The sequence below is a fragment of the Montipora capricornis genome, chromosome 1 (assembly GCF_036669925.1).
Source record: "Montipora capricornis isolate CH-2021 chromosome 1, ASM3666992v2, whole genome shotgun sequence".
Taxonomy (NCBI): Eukaryota; Metazoa; Cnidaria; class Anthozoa; order Scleractinia; family Acroporidae; genus Montipora; species Montipora capricornis.
The window spans coordinates 53498830-53518829 of record NC_090883.1 but is presented as its reverse complement, the minus strand read 5'-3'; the positions used below and the strand labels follow the sequence as shown (position 1 = coordinate 53518829).

The following is a 20000-nucleotide window of genomic DNA, read 5'->3' as shown; positions in this document are numbered from 1 at the left end:
ATTTCTTTGCGCCTTAACTTGCTTGATTGAAAGACAACGCCAGAAAACAATAATGTAGAGTCTGAGATTTACCAACGGATTTACGTAAAAGAAAAGCATGAAAGCACGAAAGCATTCGCAGTTTTAGGGGCTAAGATTCTCCATTGGCATATATCATTAAGAACAACGACAACTCTAGTTTCAAAGCCACGCGCAGATGTAGCGAGAGCCGATTTTTGACACAGCTCGGATGCTCTACTCATTGAGCGACTAGAACTCAAGACCTGGAAAGCTAGGTTATGAGTTTTAGTACTTCAGTGGGTAGAGCATCCCACTAGTGTTACGGAGCAAGCAACTAGATTCACATTCTTCCCACGGGCGCTTTACACCTTTGTTACATCCATTTCGAAATCGCTGGTGATCCTTGTAATCTGATTGGCTCTCAGCGGTTCGACTTATTCGCGAATCGCACTACTTTTTGCTCTAATTTAAAATCGCACCTTTTCCGGTCCGCAGCTAATGAGAAAGGAACATTAAAACAAAACAACCAATCAGATTTCAATGCTTGATCAAAGTAAACAATCAAATTGCAAGAAAATGAAAGACAAAGGAAGGTATTGTGTGGCGAATTTTGAAACTTTTGTTCCCAAAACTTTGTTTTACAAGAAATTGATGACTTTAATTACTTATAGTTTCTCAATAATGATAATAAGCTCCTTCACGCCGAAGACCTACATTTAGGGGAGTCTCCAACTTTCAGTGTCCATTTTTTGTCCGCTTGTTTTATAAACCGGCCACTGAATCAATAAAATATTGGTACCGACTAAAATCCTTTATTTGAGCGATTAAATCATTGTGCGATTTGTAATTGGATGTAATGAAGTGGTAATTGAACTTCATGTCGTGCTGCGCGCTCGTTCGATTTTGAAATCACACGTATAATTTCGGACCAAAATGCAGTCCACTCAGTTCAATTACCATTATTAATTAAAAATTATTTCCATCATGTACAGAGCAATATGCATATATCAACATACAATTGCAAATGCGTCTCATTTTCGAGGAAGGCGCAAATGCACTTAGAACTTACTCCCAGGCATATTCCTTAGTCTCTGCACTTCTTCGATTAGAGCCTCGCATCTAGATCTCTCCGCACTGGTCTTTTCGAGAAGGCGTGAAATCTCCTCACCCTTGTGCGTATCTTGATTCTTAAGGTCATTTTTTAACTTATCAACTTGATTCATGGCGTCTACTTTTGCCTTTCTCTCCGCTTCCAATTCTCCTCGAACTTCCTTCACTTTCTCTCTTTCAAGAGCCAAATCCTTATTTGTTTTCCTCAACTCTTGTTGGCTTTTCTCAAGGTGCCTCTCTTGTATCATTAGCTGTACGGTAATCTTATGGACTTCAGATTTTTGCATGTTAATTTGGTCTATTAGCTCTTCGTTCTTCTCATGGAGAACTATTATCTTCTCTTGCTGTTGGTCGTTCGTTGCCTCAAGCTCCCGTAGCTTTTTCTGCAAAGTTAGTTTTTCTCGTTGATAATCTCCGCTTGTCTCTTTAATTGTGTTCTTCATTTTCAGAACTTCGTTATCTAAATTTTGTTTCTTTTCTCTCATTGAATTTAGTTCTTCTTCCAGTTTCTCACAGGAAGAACAAAACTCATCTGCAAGATCGGAAAAAAAAAAAAAAACGTTACCCTTCAGCTCTGGACGTACATGTGATGAAAGAAAAAAATCTTGCCCTTCTTCTTTGCTATTGCTTACTCAATTTTGGATACTGACGTACCAATAAGCTACAAAAACAGACTCGTGGATTCCCTTACCTTAGATTTTTCAAGTGATTAAACACCCTATAATACAGCTTTCAAATAAGAAAAATCGCAAAGAGAGGAGGCGGTTAATTTTTGTTTTTATTATCCAATAGTTATTTCAGCTTACTGTTTCTAGTTGGAGTAATTGACTCGCATGGCTGGCTGGGTCGCAGTTTGTATTTATCTCGCCAAGTGAGGAAAGTTTTAATTTGGATTTCCTTACTCAAACGATGACCATTCAAAATTTGAGATGGGAATTCGTTATCCGTCTGTTTTACCGATCTCGATCACAAAAAGGCTGGCCTAGTTCATAGCTCAATCAGTAGAGCAACGGCGACTTAAGGACGTTCGCGCTAATTGTTTGTGCGCAACGTAACTGCGCAGGTAACGCGATTGTAATATGTCACGCATTACTTCGTGCATTAGTGAAGTTGAGGTTTGAAAACCTTTGCAGAAACCGTGGACGATAAGTCTTGCACAGCGTTGGATAAGAGAAGATCGTGATCAGTCAAAATTGATTAAAAATATTTAGGAAAGTCAAGTAGACTACTGCACGACTGATGTTCGCGTTGTTTTTATCAGTCGTGCACTAGTCTACTTGACTTTCATAAACATTGTTCAAGCATTAGTTAAAATAACATGGCGACAAAAACGCCGGGAAAAAAATTCCAGGCCGGCAAAAGAATGCCACATTTATTTCCGAATCATCATGAAACGTTGAAGAGAAGTGAGCGGGAGGATGGAAAAGCTCTGGAAAAAGTAGCTGCTGATCGAGTAGTGGCTGAAAGTTTGGAAAACTCGAGGACGTACCGTTGCATAAATTTAATGGGGCTGTTTCTTTTTTTAATGTTTTTATTACCCTCCGAACTTAAGTTCAAAACGAATGTATGTTTTTGAATTTCTTTTCCTTTACTGTCGTGAAAATAGAGCAGTATTTTCGTCCTCGTCGGCTTGAATAGTGCGGACCTGCGTGGAAAAAACCAGCGATTAAATTTCACGAAAAACACACTCCAGAAGACGAGCATGACGGCAATGGAGAAATATTATACAAAACACTAACCAAATGAAGATGACGACTGCTTAAAACTTTGTTGCTGTGCTCGAGAAAGCTTTGTTTTGGGGTAGAAACCTTTCATCCCTACAACGATCGACAGGTCACGCAAAAACGTGACAAACGAAGTTTTCCAAGAGCTTCGTAAAATCACATAGATTTTACTCCCTTGGATCATCGGTGACCCCTATTTTTTTAATCATGAATCACTTACTCTACTTACTATCTACAAAATATGATAAAATGAAAAAAATCTCACCGTAAGAAGTTTCTTTTTAAATTTTCTGTCCTCGTGCCATCGAATTCCGGTAGTGGTTGCAACGGATAGAGGTTACAAAAACGCTCGTCCAGGATGAACTCTACTGTTTACGACATCCCTATCGGCATGAAATTATCTTAAAATCCCAGCCCTAAAAACTTATGCACAGAAACCTTCACTCTAACAGTTTATTTTTAGGATTTTCGATGGATGAGCAGATGAGGCTACCTTTCGTTATTATCACAGATTTATCGAAATTAAGGCATTTTTCCACTGCCATTTTCTCCGAAACAAAGTCGGTGACCCCCAATTTTTATTTTATTTTTGGAGTAAGTACTTTATGACCTAACTCTAGGCGAGAAATGAAGAAAATCTCACCGTAGGAAGATTTTGGCGCGAACGTCCTTAAAGATCGTGAATGCGCTTTCAACCCTGGTCACTGAGAGTTTGACTTGAGTGAGCCATTTCTACGTCAAGGGATAACGTTCAGATGGATTCATTGGGTTAATATGAAATCAGTGTCATTTGCAGAATGGACATGAGAATGACAATTAGAAAGATCATCGCAGTTTTCAGCAACAGCCAGCACATTTTAAAATCGTTTCAACTAGCTCAGACACCTTATACTGGTCATAACTTGATCTCAAAATTGACCGCTCTTTGCTGACTTGACAGCACACGCGCGGTGACCTCGTGCAAGCCTGGATCCGAATGTTTCCAGGCTATATAAAATCCTTTTAGTTGCTTATCTAACTGCAGCGATGATCTTAAAATTCTTACTTTCCTTTATGTCTATTCCGCAGTTAAGGTAAGTGAATTTTCATATATTCTCAACTCTTTGATGTTGTCCATTGTTTCTGCAAAGACAAAACTTCACTCTCCTAGACGAGGTCTGATTTATCACCAGGTAATCCATCGTTTTGGAAATAGGAACTGCGTTATTATTAATCAGCGTCACAAACTCTTGCCGATTTTGGGCTGATTTGTTGAATTTTCGTGTTTCACCCAGTTATTATCCGGTCCGCTTCTCTACAATACGCAGTGGTCTCTCATAAACGAGCTTTAGTGAAAACCGATCATGTTAATAATGACATTATCAAACTGACAACAAAGTAACTGAATCCATTGCTTACATTACAAGATTAAAAAAGACGCAGAAAGAAGATAAGAAAATAGCCTTCAACGACCAAACAAAAAAAAAAGATTTAATTTAAACCAAAAGATAGCTATCGTCGTCACGGAGACTTCGGAGTCGTCAAAGTCAAAGCGTTTCACGCAACTTTATAGGGTTTTGTGTGGAGACGCTATGTGGTCTGTCCACCAATATGGCGGCCGGTAATCAACGTAAACATCTGTTGTTCACTTTGCAATGAAAGCTCTTACTTTTCTCTCATGAGATTAAACACAAGTGTACGAACACATCTCATGTAGTTGATAGGCTCAAACTGCCAAGATTCATAGGGATAGACATTTTTTTTTTCAACCAAATAGCTTTGTATTGTGGTGATACGCAAGGGGACAATTCGGAAATTCAAAATGCTGTAATCTTGAAACGAAAGACGTCACCGGCTTAACTTAAGATTTATTTCTAGGTGATCTTTAACTTGCTTTAGATAAAGATTCAAAAGACCTTACGATTTTGATTTTAGAATTTGATGACGTCGATGTGAAACCATCTATATTTTTTTCTTTCTTCTCCTGAGAGGTCCAGTGGGGGTCCACGTTTTGTAACCTCTCTGCAAGACCTAAAAGGAAATCTCCCTTCAATTCCACGCTCGAACCGTCATTAAATTACTATAATACTAAAAAAAAAAAGGATGGTGACACACGCTAATATCAACCCTGTTCTCCTACGGCAAGCGTGTGGGAAGGTGGATTACGTTAAGAGATTGGTGTGTCACAATAATATCTAAGTGAAAAACAATAAAAAAAAAGAAGCGACGTGACACACATTAACACCAACCTGGTTCCAACCTGGTGGAGCCAACACATCACGCATGCGCACAACTATTTCACCCGGTCAATTAGCAGCCATGGAGAGCTGTTTTGGCCTTGCTGGGCCTCATCAGCATGGTTGTGCGCATGCCTGATGTGTTGGCCACACTGCGTTTATGTTAGCTTGCCACTTTGCTTTTTTTGTTGTTTTTTCACAATTAAATTACCGATACCTCCCTTCCTCTCGGCAGCATTTCTACCATTTAGGTAAACAAACTAGTTGTAAGAATAAATACCCTGGGAGCTATGCTTTTAGGTTTCTCTAAATCTACTTAGAATATACTAACAGTAGAGAGTGTTGAACTCGCGCTCTGATTGGCTACTCAAACTCTGAATTGACCTCCGAAAAAACTCGCGCGGGATTTGAGTCCAAAAATATTGTAACCGTTGCAGGAGCAAATGAGGTGAAATCATCTTTTTGTGCTATATTATCTCACTGTTTTAGTACATACTAAAACAACTATTCACCTCAGTGTCGGTGGCTAATTAACAATTAGACCCGTAGCCCGGGCTACGGGTCAATAGCCCATGAGGCGAAGCCGAATGGGCTAATGACCTGTGGCCCTTGAGGGCGAATTAAGGGGCTAATTGTTTTAGTATCTAGTCGGACAGAAAAGGCAATAATAAAATTAGCAAATGCAAGTTGAAGAAATATTTATTTGGGAATAAAACTAAAGAAAGCGTCACGCTTTTCGCTACTCGAGGACTATTACTAATAGTCCTCTAGGAGCGTAGCCAATCAAAATGCAAGATTTGCATTAGTCCACTAGTTGGGTGATACTAATGGTGGATATTTACCTCGCCGCTTCGCGGCTCGTTAAATAGAGACCTTAATTAAAGCAACCACTGGAGGGGGTCGGAAAGAGGCGGCGAGGGCCGCGATGGAATGGGTCGAGGCCGCCACTATTTGGCGCGAAACTGCGAAGTTGACGCGGCGGCTGTTCTGTTTTGGTTGGTTGTTGTTGTTGTTGTTTTTTTTTTTTTCAGTAGCTCAGTTTGTCTTTGAGTTACAATGATGGCAACTTTTCGAGAAACACAAGACCTTTTAGCTGTGGAGTGCTTCGAAGATATCAGAGATGAGGATGAGTTTATTTTGTTGTATGATTTGAACTCCTCCAAAAATCTCGATTTTCCTTACGACGATTACGGAAGATTCGACTTTAATGAGATGGACGATTCAGAGTGTTTACCTGAATTTCGAGTAAAGAAACGCAACATTCCTGCTTTAGCGGCTGCCTTACAAATACCAGATGAGTTTGTTTGTCCACAGCGATGAGTTGCCGATGGCCAAGAAGGGCTTTATATGTTGTTACGACGACTTGCGTATCCTTGTAGGTACTCGAATATGATAGCGCGCTTTGGACGACCGATTCCTGTCCATAGTATGGTAACAAATACAGTTACTGTACTAGAGTATGTTTATACGGCACCCACAGTCACAGGATACTACAGTGGAAGCAAACCATTCTGCAGCCAGCACACCTTCAGACTTATGCTGATGCTGTCTCATTTAAAGGGAGCAGCGTTGAACAATTGCTTCGGCTTCATCGACGGGACAGTTAGACCTATCTGTATACCCGGGGAGTACCAACGCGATGTCAGTTTACAATGGGCATAAACGTGTTCACGCTGTAAAGTTTCAGTCCATTGCCCTTCCCAATGGACTCATTGCAAACATGTATGGGCCAGTTGGTAAGTCAATCACAAAATGAAAACTACCAAATGTCACTTATCGGCGTTGTCTCACATCTTAGACAACAGCTGCAAAATAGCATTGGTCTGGTTCCGCATCATTTGCAACATGATGGTATGTAGCTTTTGCTGTTCCCTTGTGCAGTTAACAATTCCTCCTGGGCCTTGGACTAGCGTTCGGATTCGGCTTGGCGGACTGCCAGCTTCACTTTAAGAAATTCCAAGTTTTCGTTACCACTTCTTCTCTTTGTTTTTTTCTTTAGGGGGGGTGGGGGGCTTAGATTAAGTTTTCCGTTTCTCCCTTTCGTTTCTTGGTTTCCTTGAGTTGCTAGCATGCTTTTTTCCTAATTTCTTCGCCTGCAGCGCGATTGTTCTAACAATGTTTATTCATTTCTAGTGCGCATCTTTGCATGACTATGATCAGATGCGCATTCCTAAATTATAAATACGAGGAATAATAGATAAACGTCTAACTAAAAATGTGGCAAGGCCTAATAAATGTAAAAAAAAAAAAAATTAAAGATATATACAATATGGTATATACTTATTATTAAATATTTAATAAAAGTATAATGTAAAACGAGAAAATGCTAATAATATGCTAATAAACACTTTAAGCATATGCATGTCTAAAAAGATTGGTCTTAAGATGAGCTGAAAACTATTTACACTTGTGATTGAGCGAAGCTCACTAGGCAGAGCGTTCCACAATGACGGCGCTGTCGGACGGCAAATGCCCGATCTCTTAGCGTGGCCTTAAATTTCACTGATGGCATAGCCAGGAAGGAGTAGAGTATTGGAACCCCTGAGATTATAACATGATGTCTTGATACTAATTAAGGAGTGTAGATACTGAGACGCGAGGTAGTGTAACGCCCTAAACGTGAGGAGAATTTAGTATATATCTTGAAGTTGATGCGTGCCCTAATAGGCAACCAATGCAAATCGCGCATTATTGGTGTAACATGACAAAACCTAAGTGCATTACATACCAGCCCAGCAGAAGCATTCAGAACCCTCTGAATTTTCGCAAGCTGGTTGTTTGGCAGCACATACAATAGGCTATTGCAATAATCGATGCGGGACGTTATGAAAGCATGGATTAATGTCCCCGTGGCTTCTTGAGGTAAATACTTGCGTATGCGTCGAATATTACTCAGGTGGTAAAATGCAACTGAACAAAGCTTAGTGATACGGTTAAACATAGTGAGCTGTGAATCGAACCATGACCCAAAGTTTCTAACTACTGGCATAGCCTACCTTAATATCATCAATATTAACTTTGCAATCAAACATTTTGTACATTTTAGATAGCAAAACTTGAAGGATAAAACGGCCGTCTCTCGAGGCGGTCAAAAATACCTTTTTCACCACCGCCAAGTCAGGTCGACGCGGGTTGCCGCATGAACTCAATATGCTAATTAGTTCCGAGGCGGGAAATTTACTTTCGGTCGGAGTCCTCCAAGCCGTCTCCAGTGGTTGCTTAGGGCTTCTAATAGCCACCAGTAGCCACCTCCACTTCGGTGAATAGTTGTTAAATATTATGATTAGGATCACATATCATCTCACAAATCTTTCTTACGGTGGTTTATTTGGCTTTTGTATTTTTGGGCCCAATCGGGAGGGCACAAAATTTCAGCCACTAAATTGGTTGGGAGCCAACAATTCATTCAACAAAGACATGAAATAACAATATAAAATCTACAAGGATGTATCTGGCAAAAACATCATTCCGAGAATGAGATTACTATGCGAAAAACTCGTTAGCCCATGACTCAGATCTCCAACAGTAATTTTGACCACACATTTAGAATATTTATGGTTCAAATTATGATAACTTCCCAGTAAACCGAAAAGAAACATGAGCAATCACTAAAATGAAATGGGAAATGTTTGCAAAAGTCTCTGTGCCAAAAAACGTTACAGCTTCTGATGATATCGTCATAGGGAACTAATGTGCCCAACAAAAGAAACACTTTTGAAGCTGGTAAATCACGCGTATACTGAGGACGGCTAAAAGATGTGAACGACATGACATTGCTCCTCTTAAAATAGAGTTAAACATCACTGATTATAGTTAATTCAAGTGATCATTGTGTTTTAGGTGTTACCTGTGTTTTCAATTAAATGGTCGACTAGAAAGGACTGGTTTCCTTTTCGTAATGCCTCCTTAAAAAGCATGTGGCCCTCTCCTTGGTAACATACCTAACAGTTTGTCAGCCTTTTTCTCCCTTGTACCCTCTTGCCTTATTTCCTCGATGTCCGACTCGCTCAGAATGGTGGTCAAATAAACCAATAACCTGTCAGGTTCCAGGTCTCTGTTAAGAGTGGGCCTGCTGTTAGGCAAGATGTCACGGTGTCTGTCATTCATCTTGTGATAATTTGGAAGCAGTCTTTCCCTCGGCAAGTTAAGCAATTATTTTCTCCTACAATAAGGAGTATTTAAAAAAAAAAAAACGTTACCAAGGTTACTGGAGTGTTACCATATCTGCGAGAGAGCAGGAGTGGAATTGACACGGGAAGAAAAGTGGTTTATCTTAGTTTTTCACCATGGGCCCCTAGCGTCACAAAGCTGCGAATTGGCCTTAGGAGAAAATAAAGTCGTTCTGCTTAGGCATCAGAGTTCTTTAACGTCAGAACAAAACTTGCAATTTTGACTGGAATCCCGTACTAAATTAACATCCTCGACTCTTGTGTTGGCATACAAACAGTCAGTGTATAAACGAGGTACACTCCTACAAAGATTGTAGGTATAGGTTCATTATGATAGTGGGTACTTCTACGACTTATGTTTCTGGAGACTGCCAAAAATACCTTTTAAAATTTCACTGAAAACGCTCTTTCTAATTAAAAAAAAAGATGCTATTGTTGATACAAAGTGGCTATGTCAGACTGTACTCTCCTCGTTTTTGTCATGGATAACATTACAGAAACTAGACGGACTGCAAACACATGTATGGCGTGCCTGAAATTGTTCTCTCTCATCCAAGAACAACTACAGAATACCGTGACACTGAGGTTTATCAAGACACATTGAAAGATTTTTGAATGGGTACTCCACTCATTCAGAAAATAAATTTGAAAGGGAGGAAATCGTGTTTACAATGAAACTGATTATAAATTATTCAAAGAAATCGTTCGTAAAAAAACAACTTATAACCATTGTTTTTCAAGACGCAGGAATATTGGACTTTCAAAACAGCTTGTGCTCAATTAATGGATGATCGAATGAATTGAAGAAAGCTTGTTTGAGTCCTCTTAATGGAGATGTTATAGATATACCGGTGTGCAATAAGCTGAAAGAAGATTGGCCAAGATCAATTTATGTGAACCTTTTTTTGTTTGTAATTATCGAGGAGCTCGACCAAAGAGAGAGAGGGCTAACCCATCATCAATTTGATACCGCATTACATCTTTGTATTTATTACACATAACATAAGAACATTATTCCATAAGGCTCATTTGTACAAATCTATACGCTTTTTTGATTTTCACATGTGAAAAAAGCCTATACAGCCAATCAGAATTGTGTACAGCTCTTTCACGTGTGGAAGTATAACCAATCAACGATAGCGTTAAGGCCTTTCCAAGCCAATCACTCATTCATCTCATGCAAATCGTACGCCGCTATGACGTAAACTATATCTATTGCAGCATATAAAATATACTTTTTTGGGGTTCTTGAATCATCAACAGGACACTCCTTATTGGGTCAAACCCAACCACAATACTTCAATGCTCTGTACAACTCACTTTTTGGGTTTAAAATCATTCTACGCATGAAATTGCTATAAAGAGCTGACTTACATGTCCGGCATGACGTTCTGTCCTTTTTTTTTTTTTTTTATTCATGCTGCGCATGAAATTCCTCATACCGATTTGAAGCACATGCCGGGCATGAGATCCAAGCTCCACCCCAGTCCCTCTTTCTTAACAGTGACCCGCGGGATTACAAAGAGGCTCCTTCATTAAAATGGCTCCTTCAGGGTAAGGGGCTAAGATCTCCATCTCCCAGGCATGACGCCAATTTTACCAGGCATGATTGGAGATAAACCTCATGTCAACCCTGTTGTTTTTAAAAATACTAATCAACATTTTTATTTCCAAGCCGTTCCAAGAAGGTGAACAGTGGCTTTTTTTTTTCATTTTTAGCCACTAGATATGTATTTTTATCTTTTGAGGATTATCAAAAACATTAAAAAAATAACATAGCCATGTCGCCTTGTGTAACATTCAAAACAATTGGAAAGTGCCAAGTGATTAAAAAAATTAAAACAACCATGTCTTAAACTGAACCATACATTCTGCATTAATAATCATGATAATATTTTTTGTAACTTTTAGCTCTCCATTTGACAAAACTGACCGGCCAAACCAGGCATTTGGAAGGACGAACTCTGCAATACCTTCGAATGATCTTTTCTACCTTCATCTTCATATATTCTTGATCATCAATACCCATATTAGGTCAATGTCACAGAAGAGCCCATTACAAATTACTGTGTTTTGCACTCCGTTGACATTCTCTTCACTAGAGCCTCGGATCTTATGTTTGCGCATGATCCGAGGCTCTGGGAAACTCTATGTACGAGAAAATGCGCCGTAGGGCTTTTATAGCCAAAAATTGGCTAATTTAACTTTACGACGCCAGCTCACTCCTCGTGCTAACATGAATGCACCAGTCAGAGAGCTTGTCATCGTTCTTCAAGAAAACTAATGAGAAGACACTTTGTTTCGGGGTTCCCCAGAGCTTTTTTTGTCCTTCAGTCAAGAGAAGAGCTCTGGGGTCGAGACTGACTCCTTTGACAAATGTTTAATTTTTAGATATTTTGTGATTAAGACCGCACACGCACGTTTGTCTTGTTATTGTAAGATAATTAGAGCCTAGCTAATCAGATTGCAGAGCTCCCTCTTGGAGTAGCGTGATTAGAAATCCAACGGTCAGATCAGAGATAAGAGAATGAAGGGGTAGTTTCTAAAGAAACTGTGGTGCTGCGTCGGTGGGGAAGTAGTATACAAAAATTTGGTTTATCAACGGAGTTGATAATGTAAATTGGCCACCGTACAGAGATTCTAAAAGCTGACGTTTCGAGCGTTAGCCCTTCGTCAGAGCGAATGGTTAGGGTTAGGGTTAGGATTCGCTCTGACGAAGGGCTAACGCTCGAAACGTCAGCTTTTAGAATCTCTGTACGGTGGCCAATTTACATTTATCAACTCCGTTGATAAAACCAAATTTCAGAGAGAAAAGAGTCGTGTTATTGAAAACAGTGTATTCGTGACTTTTTCAAAATAGGAAAATAGCTTTTCTTAAAAACGGGATTACGCCTTACAGAATTGTAAGTACATCTACAACATGTTGGAGAAAGATCTGTTATTACGTTACCCGATTTCTTTAGTTTTATAGTGTATTCATTTACATGCCTCTTCTTTCAGTTGACTATTAAGTTACTTTGCGAATTGTGCATGGAATTGCGCGGATTAAACTAATCCAAAGCAACTGGTAGATCCTGTAAACAGCAGTTTCCTTGTGTATCTTCACCTCGAGTAAATAAAGTGTTTGCTTGTTTTGTTTTGTTTTTTAAATTTGGTGAGTCTGTTTGTAGTGATTAATCCAAACTTTGAGATTATTTTGGCACAGTCCCCTTCAAGTTCTACAATTTGAGCAAGTACAGGCACATTTGGATGAAGGGGCGTTTCCTTTTTTCGGTGCCACATAATCCTGAAGTTCAAACTTCTTTTTCTTCTTCCCCTTCAGGTATATGATGAGCAGAATTTAAGACTAAGCACCAATTTCAAATAGTGTTGATAAACTATATTTAAGTCTAAGCACCTATTTTAGAACGGTTAGCTTTCAATGACTGTGATTTACGGTTAGTCTGTAGTCCGCCGTCCACAGTTTGCAAGTGCAAGACACCGCTCTCCTTCAATGTCTGGCTCATCCACTTTTTCAAATTATTGACTATTTTTCTGCTTTATGACTGATGTAGGGGTGACTTGCCCACTCGTTTGCAGCTTTTTTATTTCTTTTCTCCGAGAGATTCCGAAAACCACTTCATACGGCATTTTGGCAATGGTACGGTTCTGTGAATGATTATGCATTTTTTCCAAGCGGTTTCTCCAAGATGATGACACTATTCAGAAACGTGTTCTAGCAAGGCCTGATATGTCCCTATATCTGAGAGAGATTTTTAACATGAAGAGAACCAGTTACACTGTATGCTCTTTTGAACAGTTACAGGTTATTTTACGAAAATCAATTACAATAGATCGTTTGCATATGAAAACGAAAATCGGTTTGTTATCATGACTAGAAAATGATGCTTTGTTCCTGGTGTACTTTGCATAGCAAGGTAAATAAACTTCGTACGTATACAATATTTGACGATTTAATTTTTCCTTCAGAATCAAGAGCCCACCTGTTGCAAACAATTTTTGCTTTTGTTGCCATGCAGAATCATAGCACTTTGACTCTTCTTCATTAAATTTAGCCACCTTTTAACTTCTTTATAAAGTTCCATCGGCGGCCATATCACTATGGATGACTCTGATTTTTTTTTTTGCAATTCTCACTTTGTCATTTAGCATGTGCGAATTGATGGTTGTCGATGGCTTACCAGTCAATACAGAGTATGCTGCGAGTGTTCTTATCCTTGCAGCGGCATGGAATGTTGTGAAAGCTCAAGGTAAGTGTCATAGTCCGTTGGTAGTAACGTAAGGACAGTAAGGCAGACGGGATGGAAAGGAAGAGGCGGTAAGTGGAAGAAAAACGGAAGGCAAGGGAAAGATGGAGGAGGAATTTAATCAATGTGTCTTTTTTCACTGTTTTCTTTTCTTGTCTTTTTTTTCCTAAAATCCAATCCCCATTTTTTTATTTAACCTCTTAAAAAAAGGGAAAAACCCTTTTTTATGCGGTTCATGATAACCTAGGTTGAAAAAAATTGACCTAGGTTAAAAAAATCAACCTAACTTGAAATTAAAATTAACCTGAATTTAATTCAACCTGTAGCACATACGCAACGGTTAGTGGACATCAATAGAAACTGTAAACACAGATCCTATAGGGTCCGCGATGACCGTCAACTAGTAAAAACCTCCTGGAACACGTGAGACTCAAAATTTCGACCTCTTGGGTGCTCTGCTGGTGCTCCAAACCCTGCGAGGGATTACGACTCGAGACCATCAGCCACCGTCTGTAACCGCTCCATGGTTTAGGGAGAGCCTAAGCCTTCGGCTATTCATTAATTAAGTGTATTCAATCGTGGTGATGATATATTTCTCACAATGATTGCTCTCCGAAAGCGGTCCTAGCACATCGATCACCTCACATTCCAAGGGTTGGCCTGTATTGTATATAAAAAGTGCGGGTGTGATCTCGGGTTCGCCATTGGTCCCTTCCAGAATCACCCAGGTTACAGTTATGGCACTATTCTACAACAAATCCCCGGCAACGGTGGATCCAATAACTTTGTTTACTTCTTGAAGGCTTTCTGTTGATCACCCTACTGCAGTATCATTGAGTAGGATATTGACCTCGAAGAGATATAGGGAATACCATTGGGCCCAACATGCTTCGATAACTTAGTCAAGGTATGCAACAGCTGGCCAACCTGGGCGTTTCCCTACTACTTTTGGATGTTAAGAATAGTTTTCTGTCACCATCTTTTAATCATGAACTTGTCCCCTGCTGGCCCTTTAGCTTGTTCTCGGACTCTTCCTGTTGTGCGTCGTCCCATGAGGCGGTGGTTAGGAAGTAGCACTCGAACGAATAGGTCCCATGACCTGGATTTGGCTCGCCGGCTTTGCCATCCTGACACAATTCTTTGTCCTCTTGGTGTTGTCACCGGCTTAAAGGGTAACCGACTCCGTGCAAAAGGAAGACGCTGGTCTCGTTCCGGTTTGATTGAGGGAGATTTTCCTGTTTTTTGTTTTCACAGGAAATTGTCCCCGGTTTTTCCATTCAAATTTTACCTTAAAGTAAAAACTTTACATGTGGTCCCAAAAGATTCGCATACTTTCTAAAAATTGCCTTTCACATACTAAAAGGAAGAAGGGTTGGAATGCCCGAAATGTCCTGCTTTAATGACTGTCAGTAAAAGACGATTGAATGTGTGCTTGAGTTTATCGATTGTATGAAGACGCTTAATGAACGTTCCATCGCCCTCTTGATTTTCCGTCCATCGTTATTGAGTTCCTTCACGCTAATGGCGATGCTTCTTTGCTTGAATGAAGATTTCTGTGCGGTCATTGAACAGTAAAAGGTGTAAAGGTTGGCAATCAGACTTAGTTTGACCACTGTGGAGTTTAGCTTGAATAAAAGGTACAATTCAAGGACCCAACGAAATAACTGTGTAGTGTCTTCATCAGCAATGAAAGTATCACAAGAATCCATTTTTACATGGCCACCAATTTGGTAAAACAGGAAAGGGTACGCCGATGACGGTAATAGCCCATTTCCGAGTTGCTGCATGCCTCAGTTTTAAAGCGAGTCCTGGTGCACAACCATTCAAATGGAAATTAGTTGCGTATTCTTATGCAAATCAAACTCATTTGCCTTACAATAGTTGAGCACCAAGACTCGCTTCGAAACCGAGACAACAACTCGGAACAGAAACTCCTTTCCTTTTGAAGAAGCGAATAGATATCTTATTAACTTCTTTTGTTCATCCACTACCATTTACACATTACACCGTTGTGATCTTTGTCTCTAGAGATTGTTTGCTTCAATTCATCGGTTATTTGAAGAAGACTTTGTTGATTTGACTAAGATTGTGAAGTGAAGTGAAGTGAAGTGAAGCGATTAGTCTCTCCCATCGGGGCTTTTCAGGACTAATTTACAATGTTTTTCGGGGGGCTTTAGCCACACTGCCTATTACACAGTTTGCAATGTATTTTTTAAGGAAGTGAAAGATGCCCCCGTCCAGATAAGGTCAGATCACAACAACACCGAGGACTACGTCCCCTACTCTCATCGAATAGTGAGTGGGTTCTTTAACGTCCCATACTATTTAATTTCCAATAAGGGTTATGAGACGGGACCTCCGGTTTACAGTCCTTATCCGACAAGACTTTGCAGATGTAATTACAAAGGCAGCACATTCTCCTCAGTTATTTTAAGACCCTGAGTATTGGTCCGGCCGGAGTCGAACTAACGACCTCCCGCGTGACAGCCCGATGCTCAACCAACTGAGCATAATCATTGTTTGCAATTTCACCTGGAACATTAAGATGTCCCAAGAGAATCGAAAACATTGTCTATCAGGGGAGGGGGGGTTCCAAATTGGTTCCAACGAAAACGGTTGGTCTAAAATCCTTACATTACGAACGTACAAGACTTTGGTATTTACGATATGTAAACATAAGACGCCTTGGTTGCCGTTGAGAGAACGTGTTTATCACTTCCTCGATATTTATGTCTCGGTGGTAATAGACCTTTTCGGCTTGTACATTTTGTTTTCCCAGTACAGATCATGTGATAATACTCACGAGGTTTGGTCTTTTGTTTTGTTCATTAAAATGAGGGCATGCAAGCATGAATATGCCTGCATGCACTCTTTTTAATGAACAAAACAAGAGACCAAGCCTCCTGGATATTATCACATGATCTGTATTGGGAAAACAAAATGTACAAGCCGAAAAGGTCTATTGATGTTCATCGACGCCAGCCCAGCCTCTCGCTCGCTTGACATGGTCGACCTCAGGTATGTTTTTAATCTTCTTAGTGTACTGAATGAGCGCGCTCACATTTAGCTGACGTTATCGGCAACGTGCAGAACATGCAGATCAAGGTGTGGCTGTTAGGAAAGAACTCTCGATCGCATTCACCTTATTCCAAAATGGCCGCCATTTTAGTATTCTTTGTTTTATTGTAAACTGGCCCATTTGGTCTCGCTTTCAAACGTAGAATTCAAAAAAATATTTACCCTTGAACAAGGCCAACAGGGCCACTTTGCAATCAAACAAAAGAATACTAAAATGGTGGCCATTTTGAAATAAGGTGTATGCTGCGAGTGTCTGAACTGCACTGGTGGGGAGGTCGGCATCCTCAGTGCTGCACCAATTTCTCTTCCATCGCAGGAGCTCAACATCAACCACATGACGAGAAGGAAGGTCGTTCTCATAAAACTCCAGCGCTGCTTCAATGTCAGGATTTCTGTCTCATGTCTCCGAAAATGCAAGTGAAACGCAAATAGTTAACACAATGACGTTCACTGTACTTATTGTAAGCATAGAACAAAACGGAGAATTTCAGGAATCGAGAGTCCATTACACTCTTGCTGGGATAAAATCACTGTTAAAAATAGGAGACGGGGGGTTCCTTGGCGCGAGAGGGGGGGTTCCGGAACCCCTGGAACCCTCCCCTGGCTACGCCCCTGCTATGCCAACGTCTCTTTCTTTTTTGGGGGGGAGGGGGGCACAAATAATCTCGATCTCATGTGATAGTGTTACGGCTTGCCCAAGAAAAGTCATGTCCTTTTGGAAGGGATTAACACCTGAACTGGGAGACCATCCAGCAATACCCCGTGCTGTACACGCTTGGGAGTCACGCTGTTCAAATGGCTGGCTATCCAGCAAGAAAGGTTAGTGATGTCCCACAAAACTGATGTTGCATTATGACACATGTATTCCATAATTGTTTTTAATGAAATTGTTAACAACAAGACAACAGTCAAAATACTTATAGTGTGATACCTTAATTGCTAAACAAATACTAGAAAAGTGCACAAAACGATTCTCCCCAAAGTATACAACTACTTTCAAATGCCTTCTCGATCACAAAACGGGAATCGAACGCACCTCAAATAATCCTTGATTACTGCTAGTTATAGATCTCTATGGTAACCGGGCGCGCGGAAGAAGTTAAGTGGAAAGTTTAACTCAGTGTCACAAACGACTGAAATGCGTCAAAATCCGAGAAAAAATCTTCTTGCCTTTTTTTCTTCTTCCGATTTCAAAACTATGTTAAATAAACACTAAAGTAAGTGACCCAAATTTTAAGCCTTGATTTTAAAACAACACCTGTTTATTTTAACTGGAATTTTCTTATTTAATGGTCCGCCATTGCTAACTTTAAAATCTTGAGAGATCTCAAGACTCACTAATTAAAGAACGCAATGTATGTGTACGCGGCTGAATTAATATGCGGCACGGCGGGGAGTTTCGGGCTTTTTCAAACTTCTTTTGTTCGTCCACTACCATTTACACATCTAAAAATCTTGAGAGATCTCAAGACTCACTAATTAAAGAACGCAATGTATGTGTACGCGGCTGAATTAATATGCGGCACGGCGGGGAGTTTCGGGCTTTCAGACTTTTAAATTTTGCAAATTAAATAAGCGGCATTTACAAGCTGACATTTTAAGCTAGTGAGTAAATAAGGTCACTTTTCCCTACATCTAACCCTCTGGCCGGGTCCAATCGGTCAGTGTCAACATGAGTAATAGCGGACCGTGAAATCCAAAACTTACGTGCAAAGTAAACAGCCTGTGGATGAAAGTCAAAGCTCAAAATTTTGCTAATCAGGTGCTAAGCAAAGACACTTTCAAAATATGAAGAAAGAAAGAAAGTGATTTCTTTTTTTATCATAGTAGCACTTTAAAGACACGACTGGGACCCCGATTATTAAAAAAAAAAACAGTCGCGAAAAAATGACTGAGGCAAATGCCTCGGATTGCCTCATACTGCAGCTGGCTACGGCCCTGCTGAGGGGACCATTACGTTACACCCAGGAAACCATTACATGGGCTCCTGGTAATATGTCGAAAACAACAGGTCTATTCTTTATTCGGTTGTGACTTATTGTGAGGTTTAATTGGTCTCCAGGGCACTTCGGTAAGTCCCACATAATACTCGGCTTAAGAGTGAAAGGCAAAAAGTGTTCTGGGCTCGTGAATGAAATTGAGACATTTTGATTTCGAAAAATGCTTTGTCCACGCTATAAGGTATTACCTTGCAGATTTGAGAATAACTAAAACGCTAACTGCGCATTTCAATGAGCATTCCGTTCAAGTCTATCCGAAGGGTTCTTGCTCGTCTGAAAAATGCTCAACTACCAGAAAGGCGCCCATGCTAGTTCTCCATCGACCGACCTTGTGCGAGAGTGGGGATTACCTTTGAGCTCGTCGTCATTTTTATGTTCTTTCAGTGTTTTCCAGCGATGCTCGTCAAGCGAACCCTCCAGACACCAGTTGAGAAAGTATGACTCCCGATCGCTCCCGCTCCACCTGCTCGTTAAAGTGTAGTGTGCGAGGTGCAAGACGTACATAGCGGTTAAGTCCACACACCACCAGGAATTTTCTTCGTTTTTAGTTCCACTAACGATTTCTCTCCGAATTAAGGCATAGATCGGAAACTCCATCTTTGTCCAAATTCCTCTCGTTTTTTGGAGCCCCTGTATCAATTACACAAGAAAAAAGCATAAAAATTTAGTACTTTTCAACTTCCTTTAGTTCCTTTATTCCCGATTGAACGGACGTCTCTTTGTTTCGCTCACAAGCCCAGCGGCCCCGTTTTTTAATCGAAACCACTGGCGACCCGGCTAAGGCTTTCTATTTGTGACAATGTAGGCTTTATAAGGGGAAATAAAGGACACAAATGGAGCGAGGTTCAAGTCTAGAAATTTGTAAGAAATTGCGAATGAAAATCTATGAAACTTACCAAAAGGATCGAATATTATCATTTGTGATCTACTGCAAGTTCATTACCCCACCCAGAATCTCCGTTCTGTATCCAGAGAACTGTCATTGGTAGTAACTGTTCATCAGACCCAGGCTTGCGGTGCTCGCTCTTTCTCTGTAGGTGCACATACTCTCTGGAATTCCAGGGACTTGCCATAGCTTACTCGTCAACATGCGCCCCAAGTTTAACCTTCGTTTTCAAACTGACCAGGTTGTGATCTCCACGCATACCGACATTCATTTCGGAAGGTCGATTTATGACAGCCAAGGACTCTGCTGTCTTCGCTCAGTTAGCTGAGAGGCTTTAGTTTTTTCAGGGTTTAGGGCATCTCTTAATCCACTAGCCAGATGGTAGAGTTTCAGTATTTACCTTTCGGCATGAAAAAATTCGTGCTAGACTTGGGTTGATTGGAGCTAAGATGGCGGTGTCAGCTTCACACCTTCCCGTTTTCCTTGTATGGAAGGTGAAGTGGACTTTATTTTTATGAAACTCTGTGTGAGTACTAAGGACAACTACAAAACGCCATGTGGTAAGTTTTC

At 40.3% G+C, this 20000-nt stretch overlaps 2 protein-coding genes across 4 annotated transcripts in view; both read right to left on the bottom strand.

Moving 5' to 3' along the window:
- LOC138049732 (E3 ubiquitin-protein ligase HECTD1-like) overlaps positions 1–9157 on the bottom strand; it is a 9781-nt gene extending 624 nt beyond the window's left edge. The window contains exons 1-3 of the mRNA XM_068896145.1: positions 8966–9157; positions 8711–8831; positions 1070–1642 (exon numbers count right to left, since the gene is read on the bottom strand). Of these exons, the coding sequence (XP_068752246.1) occupies positions 1070–1642; positions 8711–8831; positions 8966–9157 (886 nt within the window). The remainder of the gene's footprint in view (positions 1–1069; positions 1643–8710; positions 8832–8965) is intronic.
- Positions 1–20000, bottom strand: part of LOC138050077 (myosin-2 heavy chain-like) — a 108420-nt gene that overhangs the window by 58476 nt on the left and 29944 nt on the right. For 2 of the 3 annotated variants that reach the window (XM_068896565.1, XM_068896562.1), the window contains one exon: positions 19117–19174. In XM_068896565.1, coding sequence (XP_068752666.1) covers positions 19117–19174 — 58 coding nt within the window. Of the gene's footprint in view, positions 1–17410; positions 19175–20000 lie in introns of those variants that run through there. The other variant, XM_068896568.1, reaches the window with a different exon arrangement.